The sequence below is a fragment of the Xenopus tropicalis genome, chromosome 8, assembly GCF_000004195.4.
Source record: "Xenopus tropicalis strain Nigerian chromosome 8, UCB_Xtro_10.0, whole genome shotgun sequence".
Classification (NCBI taxonomy): domain Eukaryota; kingdom Metazoa; phylum Chordata; class Amphibia; order Anura; family Pipidae; genus Xenopus; species Xenopus tropicalis.
This window is the reverse complement of record NC_030684.2, coordinates 36,506,770-36,521,161: the sequence shown is the minus strand read 5'-3', so window position 1 is coordinate 36,521,161 and position 14,392 is coordinate 36,506,770. Positions and strand designations below refer to the sequence as shown.

General features: G+C 40.5%; 1 protein-coding gene across 1 annotated transcript in view; it reads right to left on the bottom strand.

Annotated features, from left to right (window-relative positions):
• Nucleotides 1-9,502, bottom strand: part of lhx6 (LIM homeobox 6) — a 63,024-nt gene extending 53,522 nt beyond the window's left edge. Inside the window, exons 1-2 of the mRNA XM_002941138.5 lie at nt 8,738-9,502; nt 7,832-7,903 (exon numbers count right to left, since the gene is read on the bottom strand). Coding sequence (XP_002941184.1) covers nt 7,832-7,903; nt 8,738-8,815 — 150 coding nt within the window. The 5' untranslated portion in view covers nt 8,816-9,502. The remainder of the gene's footprint in view (nt 1-7,831; nt 7,904-8,737) is intronic.
• Between the last annotated feature and the right edge of the window lie 4,890 nt (nt 9,503-14,392).

The following is a 14,392-nucleotide window of genomic DNA, read 5'->3' as shown; positions in this document are numbered from 1 at the left end:
CATTTAGCTTTCTATAGGTACTGTATATTGCAGTAGAATGGCTGAGTCTGTGGTAAGGAAGAAGGGGGCAGGCCTTTCAGCACAGTGCAGGAGTAATAAGGGCACAAAACTGCCTAAAATGAATATGGCTAGAAATTCCATATTTCATACACTGAAGTCATTAAACCAGCCTAAAGGTTTAGCATCCAGTACTGATCCAGTACTTCAAAGTTGTCATGGGGGTCACCATACTGGAATCTGTCCAGGGCAGTGTAAATGCTCAGTGGGCTCAGAGAAGCTGAGCTTAGGGGTCATAGCAAATTATCAATCAAATTGTTGCCCTGTAATAGAAGGTGATGATTCATTTCTAATGCTGACTGCATCATTTTCAGAGCTGGCATGCAGTGATGATCTCTATTATTTACTAAATAGCCTTATATTGTGACATTTATATTCTATATATACAGTGCATTGCCCCTAAGCTCAGCAGCAGAGTATGTGCAGGGAATCAGCAGTAAAGAAGATGGGGAGCTACTGGGGAATCTTTGGGGCACAGATCTTCCCTGCGAAAGGCCTGTGGTTGCCTTGTGCTGACACAGAAGCCCAAAACATAGTGTAGCCTAATTCTTTAGTTAGGCTTTATTTTTCCTTTAAAGTCCACCATAGAGCAAGAGGTAAGTAAAGGACCTGCCTGTGTTCTGCACCCTAAATTACACATCTGAATGCCACACCACTGCCAACATCTCTCTTACGAATACAGTCCTATCAAATCAAATCTAAGAAGGTGGTTGTATGGGGGGAAACAAGCAGCTGTCTCAATAAAACACCACCACCTAAGGTGTATGTAGCTAAAGTGCGGTTGATAAAGAGTCTTGAGCTCACAACATGTTGTGTATTGTAAATAAAGTAGTATTTAGCAGCTAGATCTCCTTTTGTTTCCTTTTTGGAATACAGTGCTATATTCATTTGGGAGATGCAGGTCCATTCTGGGTGCAACGGCCTGCATCTCTGGGCACTCTGGGGCAGGGGATGAAGTGCAAACACCATGGTGATTTTTGGCTGCTTTTTCACTTTGCACCCTGCACCCATGTTACATAAATGACCTGATGTGCATTATTTTAGCGCAACTGTACCACAGCAATTCATACAGGTCCCTATTGGGGACTCTGCCTCAATAGGCACAACTACAGGAAATTCAGAATATGAGGCAGCGGCACAAATACAACTATATGGAAGGAGTGCAGGGACAGAAGGATCAATTAATGACCACAAGCACAGTTGCAGGGACGGCAAAATTAACTGCAGTTCAGTGCATTATAAATCCAAATCCAAAAATTATCAAATCCAAAATTATCAAATGCACTTGGGTTAACATTTTCCTGCACTTGATGCTGGGGAACCCTGGAGCTACTATCGCCTTGAGACCAGACCATAGCTCCAGGGCTCCTACAGGGGCCTGCGCCAATTGTTCCAATGCAGCTGCTCTGAAAGTTAAGGGCGGACATATCATTCTCACACAATGCCGGAAATTGTCAAACAAATGCATCAAACACAGTTGTGGCAAGCGGATCACCCCCGGCTGGGGGACCAGTAGCCCCATTTTGTGGGAACTACTAACGTAGCTTGATTTATGACTTGAAATCAGCATTGGAAAAACATAGCAAAATATCTCTTTGCATACTGCACTTGAGGCCATAAGTGACCCCAGGCCCTCAGCCTGCTCCCTGCACTGTATCCAGCTCAAAGTATAAGGCCCAGCAATGCAGGCACAATGCAATCCTCTACTTAATGCACAATCCTCTACTTAATGCACAATCCTCTACTTAGTGCACAATCCTCTACTTAATGCACAATCCTCTACTTAATGCACAATCCTCTACTTAGTGCACAATCCTCTACTTAGTGCATGCCATAGGGCAGGTGGTAAGTAGAAGACCAGTCTGTGCCCAGCCTTTGCTCTATAACTTGCAAGGTTAAATGACATGCACATTAGGGGGTGGCTAGGGAGTGTGTCCATGCCCCCCCCCCCAAACCCCTCCTGATGAACACAGTACTAAACTCACAGTAAATGCAATTAGTAAATTACTGCTATGTTTAAACATTTCGGGGGGGCTATGTAATAAAAGACATTATGTTTGCCCAGTTTACTGACCCACTTAATGAAAGCAAGCACAGGGTCAGATTCTGTTTAATAATAAAAACCAATCCAATGTCTAATCAACATCATTTGAGTTGCATCCAAAGTAATTAGAATGACCCATCCATGTTCATATGTATCACAGTAAGCAATCTCAGCCAAGCTTTTTTCATGTATGTCCATGTGATTTACAAATAAAATTGCTGTGGATAGCAATAGGTGAATGAATCCAGTATTTATCTTTTCAGTTCGGCCAGGTTTGAACTTGACGTGCATAGTCAGTAACTTGACAAAATAGTAAAGTATAAAATATCAGATCCGTACATATATATCCAACTAATGGTGCTTATAGTGTTTGCTCTGGGGTGTATTCCTGCCAGCCGAGAAAAACTTGTTGCTGCTTGTGCTGCCTCCCATTGACTTGAATGGCAACTGCCTGTCAGTGGGGCTGACAGGTGGATTTTAACCCTAAAAAGCTCAAATTCACATTTTATGGGCAACATACAGGGGACAGATGGTTTCCATACACTTCAGTGGTAAGTAAAGGCTCCACCAGCAGAGCAAATGCTTCCTGTGCCATTAACCTAAGAGTATAATTGTAATATATATTGTAATATAATATAATAAATATATATATATATATACACATACAAGCAAATATTTGGAGGCATAACTGCTTTGATAAGGGTTTACAGAGTACAGAGTTCGCCTTTGGCTCCAGAACATATGGAATTCTCTACCAGTAGTGAGAATATCATAAGTGAGTCTGCCCAAATGCTAATCGCAAAATTAAATTGGCTCTTGGCTAGTGTTTAGGGAGTTAAATAAAGTTATATGACGTTTTACTGCAGTGATTGCAAGTAGCTGCATGCTTTGGGCAGGGATTCCATACTGTGTTTCTGTCAAAAGGTGATGCATGTAAATGATTTGTATACACAAATACATCTGTGATATTCATGAAATCTATACATCCATATCCATGATACAATGAAAAATATATGAAAAGATTCAGCAAGTTGAAAATACTTCAAATATCCCCTTTGTGACCTTTTTTTAAAAAAATCCTGATTCAGAGATTACCTCATTACATTTGAATTCAGTTAAACAACTTTCCTAAAGCTCCCATCAAATAACACAAACGTTTATAGATCTTTTTGTGTTTTATACATAAATATAGCTATTAAATATTGTAGAATACATTTTACAAGACATTCAATTACTCTTCTCCCTTTACTAATGTCACAATATTGCAAACAGTATTCTACTTGCTTCCATTCTCCCTTATGTAATGATAAAGCCATTTCTCAGGCAAGAGATCTGGGCTGAAATCTATGGCAGTAGAATATGTTTCATGCCTTCCATGAGGGGTTGGTTAATATTGTATGAAACAAAAGTTCCACTAAATCGATATCATAAATTAAGAAATGTACAGATTCTGCTGCAGATTATACATTTGAGGAAATTGGTTAAACAAGTAAATTAGAAAACCTAAACTTGTACGTGGGTTTTTGCATGAATTCTGTCATTACCCGACTCGGATGTTTCTGAACTACTAATACCAGCATCCCCCGCAAACCTTGCGGCTGTCTGTGAGATCAGAACGGACGCCGAATGCTGGTATAAAGATGTACGGAAAGGAATCACCTACCCCTGCCAACTTAGAACTTTAATTAGGGGATATTGTGAAGAACATTGGGAATTGTTTAATTTATTACACGTCTACAACACAGGTTCTCTATTTATTAGATTCAGTGCGCAACCGTTCCCAGTATGATGTACTAAAAAGGGAAATTATATATTATATAATTGCTGATCGGTGTTAGTAAAATATCTCATTCCGTTAGAAAACTCTCTGTTGTAAATAGATATATAATAATAAATACTAATCTCTGCACTGCAGGGTATCCAGACAAACGGGAAAATACTCGGTAACCCATGTGTATGATACCGCAGGCTTGGAGTTATAGGCTGCCCCTTATTAGATATGGAAATTATTAACTGCGCTAACTTCAGATTCATTTGGTAGACAATTATATTGTGAGAAACGAAATAAACTACAGGCAATCGGTTCGTTTATTTGTTGTATATTTTAGTGTTTTCTTTACATCAACCGTGAAGAAAAAGAGAAATACAGAAACCTATCATTATACTGTCAACCTTAATAGACTCTAATACCCTGCATTTATATTAAACCGTTCCCTTCGGAAAGTATTGCAGTTTCTAACCAAAATGCAGGATTGGAGAAGATCGGATGTAATATAACTATACATTGCTACTGTCGGGCTGTGCAGTTCTTGATTATCGTAGTACAGATGGTAAAGCAGGGATTAAGGTGTTGAAGGGGTAAATATAATCTCTGGCCTGGGGTGCTATTCTGTATGGTGCTAAAGCAGCACCCCAACCCGTATTGAGGGAAAACTTTGCATGGGCTGGCGCAGTACAACACCTTCTGTACATGGGGCTAAAGATGCGCTGTGCTTGGCGCTAAGGTAACTGCCACAAATACACACTGTATCAGAAAATGTTACAAAATGTTCGGGTATAGCGCTGTAACCTGCGCAAAGTGCTGGGAACTAATTGGTACATGGGTTGGGGGGTCTTCTCAATGGTTTGTGTAACTAAGTGGTACTGAGATCTGAGATTTCCCTTTGGGTCTTATTGTACTTGGTGTTGGGGCAAAGTTGAACTGCTGAAGCTGGCACTGTGGGACTTGCGTGATGCGGGGCCATTGTGCGGGTATTGCGTGGGAAATTGCACTGCGCTTGGTGCGACTGTAGGCATTTGTTACTGGTACCTTTAATATTAGTGCTGTTACAGTGCTGTGTTATAGGGAAATAAACACTGACGCTGCTTTTTGCGCTTGGGGTATATTCTGCACGGTGCTGTAATAAATCGCGCTTACTACTCCTGTGCTTTGTCCTGAAGAATTGTGGCATACCCCAAAGCTATGGGACTCTCCACTGGAGGTCTAACCTCCCACTGGGTTCATAGCATGGTTACAGGTATACCCTCCTAGTTGGTCCTTACACTGGCCCACTGGGGACCAATAGCCCCATGTTGATTAATGACTTAGTGCTGTTATTTTGCGGGTGAGGGATTGCGCTTAGTACTGGTTAAAGGGGATATCTACCTAAAAGCCGAATTTTTATAGTGACATTTCTATACATCTATAAATGTAATTTAAATTGATAAAAAAAGTTATCCCTCTCTGTTCTCTGGTTCTGGCTTACAATATATATCAGAAGTCAATTCTCCTGCAAGTCTGTTAATCACTGGCTTGTGCTACATTATGCTAGGAGTCAGGTATTAGGTATTCATCACTGTGCCTGCTGCTCTCTGTGCATTTAAGGTGTTATGCCTGGGCGCTATGCTGGGGTGCTATGCTTGGGCGCTATGCTGGGGTGCTATGCTGGGGTGATATGCTGGGGTGATATGCTTGGGCGCTATGCTGGGGTACTATGCTTGGGTGCTATGTTTGTGCGCTATGCTGGGTGCTATGCTGGGGTGCTATGTTTGGGCGCTACGCTGGGTGCTATGTTGGGGATCTATGCTTGGGTGGCTATGCTGGTTGTTATGCTTGGGGTGGCTATGCTTGGGTGGCTATGCTGGGGTGGCTATGCTGGGGTGCTATGCTGGGGTGCTATGTTTGGGCGCTACGCTGGGTACTATGCTGGGGTGCTATGTTTGGGCGCTACGCTGGGTGCTATGCTGGGGTGCTATGCTTGGGTGGCTATGCTGGTTGTTATGCTTGGGTGGCTATGCTGGGGTGCTATGCTGGGGTGCTATGTTTGGGCGCTACGCTGGGTGCTATGCTGGGGTGCTATGTTTGGGCGCTACGCTGGGTGCTATGCTGGGGTGCTATGCTGGGGTGGCTATGCTGGTTGTTATGCTTGGGTGGCTATGCTGGGGTGCTATGCTGGGGTGCTATGTTTGGGCGCTACGCTGGGTGCTATGCTGGGGTGCTATGCTGGGGTGGCTATGCTGGTTGTTATGCTTGGGTGGCTATGCTGAGGTGCTATGCTTGGGTGGCTATGCTGGGTGTTATGCTTGGGTGCTATGCTGGGGTGCTATGCTTGGGTGGCTATGCTGGTTGTTATGCTTGGGTGGCTATGCTGAGGTGCTATGCTGGGGTGCTATGCTTGGGTGGCTATGCTGGGTGTTATGCTTGGGTGCTATGCTGGGGTGCTATGCTTGGGTGCTATGCTGGGGTGCTATGCTTGGGGTGCTATGCTGGGGTGCTGGGGTAATAATGGGCATAGTACTGGGACACTACAATCAGTTGCGGTGTGAGAATAACACGGTGCAGAGTGTGGGGACTATTGTTGCTAAACGGTACAATTTATTTAGAAGAATCCATTAATATGCAAATGTAATATGCCTTTATTGGCCCCGAAAAGAAACAAAATGAAATCAATTGTCCTCTATCCCCAAAATGTGTTCCCACCTGCATTGGGCCCTCCTACAATCACTATCTGTCTCATCTAATACTGACCCTCATGGAACACAATCCTCACCTGTCCCATCTAAACCTTCTGCTATCCCATAAATAATCTTATACCCTGTCTCTTTCAGTTTCATTTACAAACCGTTCTAATAACAGCGCAGTGTCCCTAATGTTCTCTATTCCTGCACTGTTCAGCTGTCTCTCCCAACCCTACCCAGTGTCCCTCATGGTACAGTAACTGTGTGTAGTTGAGTCCCTTGATTGCCTTCAGTTCCTGTCCTAAAGCACTGTGTTCAGCTGCCTTTCCTACAATGCCCTTTCCCTTTATAAATGTCCTCACTTGTACCCCTCAATTGGCCTCTTATTTTAACTGCCATAAACTATGTCCTCAGGTTTTCTCCCCATTCCACTATCTCTCATAATAGCACTGGGACTCTCTAGTCTTCCCTCTACACTGGGCTTGTATCTTCCTTAGCCCTCTACACTGGGCTTGTATCTTCCTTAGCCCTCTACACTGGCTTTATTAGTCTTCTCCAGCCTTCTACATTGGGCTTATTAGTTTCTATAGCTCTCTAAACTGGACCTATCTGTCTTCCCTAGTCCTCTGGTCTTATGTCTTCCCTAAGCCTCTACATTGGATTTACCAGTCTTCTATAGATCTCTACACTGGACTTGTCAGTCTTCCCTAGTCCTCTACACTTAACTTATGTCTTCCTTAAGCCTCTACAATGGATGTATCAGTCTTCTCTAGTCCTCTACAGGGTCCCTGATACGAATACTGCGTTAATATGTCTCCTATGATCGTTTGAAGCTGCCATGATAATAATATTATGGGCACTAGGTTCCCCTAATGCCCTCCAGCCCCCCTGGAAACCCCTAGTTCTGTACATAGTCTCTAGTAATAACAAGGTAACCTAGTTGCCCTAGTTCTGCCCAGCAAGGCCATCACAGACCCAGTGTTCCCCTATCTCCATAATCATCCCCCCTACCCCAACAGTAGCTCTGCATTCGCTTTTCTGCCCCTAGATCTACACCGCTCCTTATAATAAAACTGTACTTTTTAATATCCCTGGTAACATCGTGAATAGTTTTTCCTAAACTCATAATGGTTCTTTTCTCATTTGATTTCAATAATCATATTTATTCCTCCATACCAGCCTTAGTCCACCTGTTTACAAGCCTGCCAGTGGTAAAAACGTGTGTGTGTGTCAAGTCCCCCTGTCACAGTCATGTCTAGCAGTGCAGAAAGTCTATAAACATGTCAGACTTACCATCATGTGGGGACTCTTGCCATCTAAGCGCCGGGAGGCTCCCCTAGGGATCTGCTTATCCTGGGACATCACCTTCAGGAGACAGAGCCAACAAAATGATCAGCACCGAGTTGCATTACACGCCATCCACTTCGCCTTTATATTTCCCACAGCCTACATAAACCAGCCTCAAACAACAAATAAGAACTTCTAGTAGGCATTTAAACCATTTGCAACAAAAGAAGTGTCTTTTTAATGAAGCAATTTGAATCTGGTTTGATTTTTTTTCCTGCACTTAACCCATGCCTCTTGAGGTAATCGTTTCGTTCCCATGTAATCCAAAGCACAGAGAAAAAAAACAAACTACCTGCAATTAGAAACTGCTGTAAATGCCCAGAAGAAGTGGCAGCAAGTGTCAATTTCAGCTGTCAATCAGAAAATCCACCAGGCTTCCCAAAGAATTGTAAATCTGATTTTTTAAACGGTTTGTAATTAAAAATCGAATTAATTCCTATACAGAGAAGTGGCGTTTGGCTTAATCAAATTTCCAGTGTTTCGATTTTTGGGTAATAGATTTTTTTTTTCTATAACTGTATGTCAGGTCTGTAGTGTATGTATGTGGAATCAAATAAGGCACCTGGCATGTTAAATACAAAAAATATTCTGACAACACGAAAAATATAAATGCAAATGTATATAATTACAATATACATATATATATATATATATATATCTGTGTGTGTGTGTGTGTGTGTATGTATGTTTTATAGGTATATGTAATACATTACCGAAGCTGTGAAAGTCTACAAGTAGAAATACAGTAATCCAAACAATCAGAAGTTTAATTTATTAAACGAATTAACGAAATGCAGCTTTAAAACATCTAAAGGAACAGGATAGTAAGTGTTATTTAGACAATAAACTCACCTTTCCTCCAGAATCCCCTTCAGAATCCAGCTTGTTCCCCTCGGAATGAGGAGCCAGATTTTCATTTTTCCAGTACATTAGGAGAGAGCTAATGCCTGAATGGCCAGCAGTAATACTATGTTCCAGTCCGAAGAAAGTACAAATCCTGGAAGGTATTAGAACTCGGTGCAAATGTCCCAGCGCTGACCAGTTAGAAGGTCCCGAAGTCCCATATCTAGAAGCCTATAATGTTCCACAGCAGCTGCAGCAGGAACTGTGGGATTGTAAATGGAAAGTTGGGCTGCGTCTTTGCACTTTCCTGTTGGTTGGAGCTGGGAGGCAGGAAGGGAAGGAACATTAGCGCAATGGAGGCAGGTCTGCAAATGTCCTGAAGCTCCAGCTTTGAGGTCCACCTTCTAGAAAGGAATCAGTAGGGAGTGGGGAAACGTCTAAAATCCCCCCAAATGCGACTTCAGTAAGGGCACAAAGTGTAGATCTTCTTGTAGCATGGAACCTTCTACCGCAGCCTCTGATATCTGACGAAGTGAGAAACCCGTTTTGGTTACAGGGATATTTCGAACAGTAGAATAATCGCAAATGTTCCGATTTGTTACAATTGAAAGCATTAGATATACATTTATAGACTGAGAGATGCATTTGCGTTAGGGAGTCCTGCGAGTCGCCTGAGCTATTGGTACAAAGAGACGAGTGAGCATCCCATGGAAACCCATTTTCGTGGTGTAAAAGATAATTCGTTCCGATTTCGTTCCACTGAGCAGCGAAGGGGTTACCACTGATATTCCCTAATACAACTGATTTTCATTGGGTTAAGCATCCCACACGCCCCCCTAGTTCCCACAGACTCCCCCTCACCTGCGTATAATCGCAGCCGTCCGCCCAGTTCTTACTGCGGTTTCTGTTTGGGTTCTGGTTTGGGTGCTGCAAATGGGGATTAGAAAACTCGCTATTGAGAATCAGGCGTTTTTAGTCCAAAGTAGTTGCAGTGACAGTCCGAGGTTAACATGACAATTTTAACTCACTGACTGCCAGACTATTAATGTATCTCAATTATTTCTATCTCTGTCTTATTACATGTCAAACATAAGCTACTTATTGGTATGTACTATTCAGAATAGTGAGTTATCTATCTATATAAATTAACTGTAACCCTTCTTATTGTTAATTTATTGTATTTCGTTCTGAATCTATTTTATCTAGTATCTAATTCATTTCTATTTCGTTTCTACGAAATTATTCTTAATTGATACATTTAACTGACCTATAATTGCTGGTCAGTTATCTACTATCACTCAGCTATAGTACATATCGCTAATATATTGTGTTCAACTGTTTCTCTTGCTGTGTATCCAGAATAACGTTATCTAATCGGGAAGAATTTATACAATATTCATCCTTGCGTTTCTCTGTTAACAGTTTCCAGCACTTTAGGACGCAAAGAACTTTTTTTTACACATTCGAGTTTACCTGTGATATATTTTGATATACGATAACTTTTGATATTTTCGGCTAAATACAAAATGATGACAAAAAACGCAATTTTGTAGATTTTACTGGGGTTTACCGTCATATAGGGGTTTCTCACCCGATCTGGCTCTTGATATTACAGTACACACACAAACACACACACACACATATATATATATACATAAAGTTTGTGTCTTACTTGAGCCTACATTTTATATATATATATATATATATATATATATATATATATATATATATATATATATATATATATATATATATATATATATATATATATATATATATATATATATACATATATTATATATATATAATATGTAGGCTCAAGTAAGACACAAACTTTATGTACAGTATTTTGGTAGATAGAATAATAGTAGGAACACTTGTCTGTTGATTTTTAGTTTCCAGTAGTAATAATAAACCATATAGCATGCATTTGCCATTGTTCCTTTGGATTAATATATGCAAGATTCTAATTGGACATTAGAAAGTACATTTGAAATATGGTTTGCACTTCAAAACGTAATCTGTTTGGGAATTATCAAATGTAATATCTAAAAATATCAGGCCCCCAAGCTGCTTAACCTTAATGAAGTAGTTGATTGTAGAGGGATGCTGGGAGTTGTTCATGAGCAGGTTTAGGGATAAAGGCTGGGCAAACCATATAGTCACTGCCTCTGTATTTGATTTCTTCACAAAGCCTTTATATTTATAAAAAGTTAAGTGGCCACACATAAGGCAAATGCTTTATTATAACTGATGGGTTAAGGGGGTTGTTTTTGTTGTATTTTCTTTTCTGCCAAAGCAGACACTTAAATCTCTAGTTTTCATCTCTACTTTAACCCAGGTCATAGGGGATTTGGCTTGTAAATATTTATGTTTGAGAACAGCTCATTTCTGACTGAATTATGCTGGCGCAATCAAGAAAGTGGTTATTGGCAGGCTAATCAGCACTGCTTCCTGCACTTTGGGACAAGAGAAATTTATAGGAATGAATAGTATAGGACTAGGGGCAGAAGCTTTATATGAGGGAGCAGAGAGCACAAGTAATCTGGGAAAAGTAGGAAAGAAATGAGTGGATGGTAAAAAAGGTACAGCATGGAGCAAACTGAATGTATAGAACTGGAGCAAGTACAGGGCATCAGGAATGAATAGGGGGAAGCCAAGCAGAGAGACTTGTGGGACTGGGGCAGGGAGTTAGGGTTCAACATCATTGATAGGAAGCCTTGAACAGTTTGTAGGCATCAGAGGCAGTCTCACTAACATAATTACTTACTAAAATACATTTTATTCTCTACAAATATTGATATGGGAATATATTTACACACAATAGGCACATCACAGACCCCCTTTAGAGGGGCTGTTCCTATTAAATGAAAAATGACACATTACTATCAGTGACAGGAACTGTTAGTATCACATTTTCCAACATTAGATCAATGAAAAGGGCTTGTGCTGAGCATTCATGTTTTTCATTAGGAAATATGCATGGTCTTTGTTATTTCTTGTACTAAACAGGGTCAAATCTGAAACTGAAACTAAAGTCACACTCTAGTTCCTTATCCCTACAAGCACAATCAAAACAAATCACCAGTCCCCTGAAAGTCCCTCTGGAACAACCCCCCCATCCCCCAGCTGCAGCTTGTTATGCTTTTAGATAACGAGCAGCTCATTATACAGAGGCTTCTCTGTACACTGGGGATTTGTTTTATGCAAAGGGCAAAAAGTAAATTAAAAACGTATATTAATTACAAATAAAAGAAAGTTGGTATACTGCCCCTTTAATAAAATCTCCCCCAGCCCATCCCCTAGCATTAAGCTGACTGTTTTCATTATTTAGCTAACCTACAAAATACTCCCAAATCATTTACCAATTAGAGTTTTTAAAAGGTTATTTCAACATTGTTTGTACTTTTTGTATTGTCTTTCTATTCTGCATCTCACCATTTTGAAAAATTAGACACCTCCTGGTTACTAGGGTCAGTGACCCTAGCAACCAAAAAGCAGACAGATTTTGTGGTTGGTTTTTTTTGCTCTCTTTCATTTCAGTCGTAATCATTTTTCACTAGCAGTCCAATATCATTTAATCAAAATCTGTCAATCCAGGCAGCGACTGCAAATTAAAATGTTTGTACACTTTTGTATTGCTATGCCTTTGATTGCCTTTTCATGGTAAACCTAATTATGTTTCTGTCAGTTCACAACATAACATTCCCACATATGAGAATGGAGTGCATTTGTAGGGGCAGTATAACTGTTGTTGAACATAGGGTCAATGAATAGGGCTTGAACTGAACATGCTGTTCACCTAGTTATTTAATTATAAAATATATAAGGGTAAAATATTAAAAGTAAAGCTGCATTCTACTTCCAATACATGTGAGCACAGTCAAAACTGGAAAGCCTCTATATAATAAGCTGCTCCTAATTTTATAGAAAAAGAGTTGCAGCTTAAAGAAGGAATGGGGTTTGTTTATACAGAAGGCATGGGTTGGTGACTGGGGTTGGGTTTTTGTCAAGTGCTGTTTTTTGCATCAGAGAACAAAACAACACATGTGCAAGGGGCCTCAGGCTTACAAAGGCTAGTTATGTCATGACATGGATGAATTAAAACCTTGAAGATAAACAGTGGAAGCTTATACTAAGTACTCGGACCATAAATATTTGTGAAACCCCATACATGGGACTGAACCCTCACCTGTTTATCTGCTGGCAAATACCGAGGTTCTGCTCTATACACCACGAGAACAAACACATTCGCATGATATGCCCAGGGAGAAGTGTTGTATAATAATGTATGGTACAAACGTGACGCATTGAGGTTCTAGGAACAAATGGAAAAGAGTCAGATAGGTTCCACGGAAGGAAAGATAAAGACATTTAGCATAGCAGGAAAACTGTGAGCCTGAATTCTCTAAACATATAGGGAAAGTGTGCAAAGAGATAGAGGAACTCGTGCAGAATTTGCACAAATAAATCTACAGGAGGGAGCAGAGCAAAATGACTTAGGACCAGAAGAATATGGGGCTGATTTACCAAAGGTCTTATTAATGTTTTTCTGTGATTTGTATTTCTTTGCACTAAAAAAATGATTTATCATTTTAAAAAATGCAATTTTTTGGCATTTATTATGTGTCATATTAAAGTCAATGGGAACTGTCCTAGGTAATTTGTTTGCGGTCATTTTAGTTCAAGGTATTCAATTTCTTCGTATTTTTTGGCGAGAGGTGTTCGTGTGTTTTTTTAATGTATTTCAGCACTTTTTTGTCATGGTATTTAATAAGGAAACATTTGTGCTTTTTTTAATTTGTGAGTTTAGTTGTGGTAGAAAAATAAATGGGCCTCCAAGATTTATAGAAATGAATACAACTTTAGAAAGCTGGGAGAAATCCAAGCTCAGAAAAATCAGGGAGTGAAGAATTTATTAAATAGAAATGAAACAAGAAAATTGCTGTATATAAAGGTGTGACACCCAGAGACACTGCATCTGATTGGATGCAGGCACACAGAGCAAATTTTAGTGCCAAAACACGTGCAATTTTTTTACACCAAAATCCACTCCGAGTGCCTGCACCCCAAAGGACACAGAGCAGATTAGAGTGGCACGGCAGTTTCTTGGGCCTAAAAATTGCCCTGTGTGCAGTAGCCTTAAACAGCAGCAAAGGCTGGTCTGGCAAATACAGATTAGGGTTAATGCTAAGAACAAGCCACTCTATAACATACTAAAAGTTAACCTGAAGGTAAACTGCTACTTTTACTCCTGTCCTTTACCTAGAAGTGTTGTTAATTACATCTAATAGCATCTGCGAGCTTATGGATGAATCTGGTTTGACATTTCTGACTGTAAGGTACCAGTCAGTTTGGCTCCAGAAGGGAAACTCTAGGCCAGTGGTCTTTGAAACAAGTGTTAGAAGCATAGAGACACAGTCCATATGGGGCTACCAAATAGCCAATCGCAATCCTTATTTGGCATCCCCCAAAAAACTTTTTTCAGCTAATGTTCACCAGCACTTTTTATACATCTCAGTGTGGCTCATGAGTAAAAAAAGGTTGGGGATCCCTGCTCTAAGCTGACAGTGTAGAGGTTTCAACAAAGCTAGCAAGCTCCATGAACACTACTTTTCCCCAGTGGCATTTTGAAGCCCTGGGTTTTTAACCTCACTTAGGGAC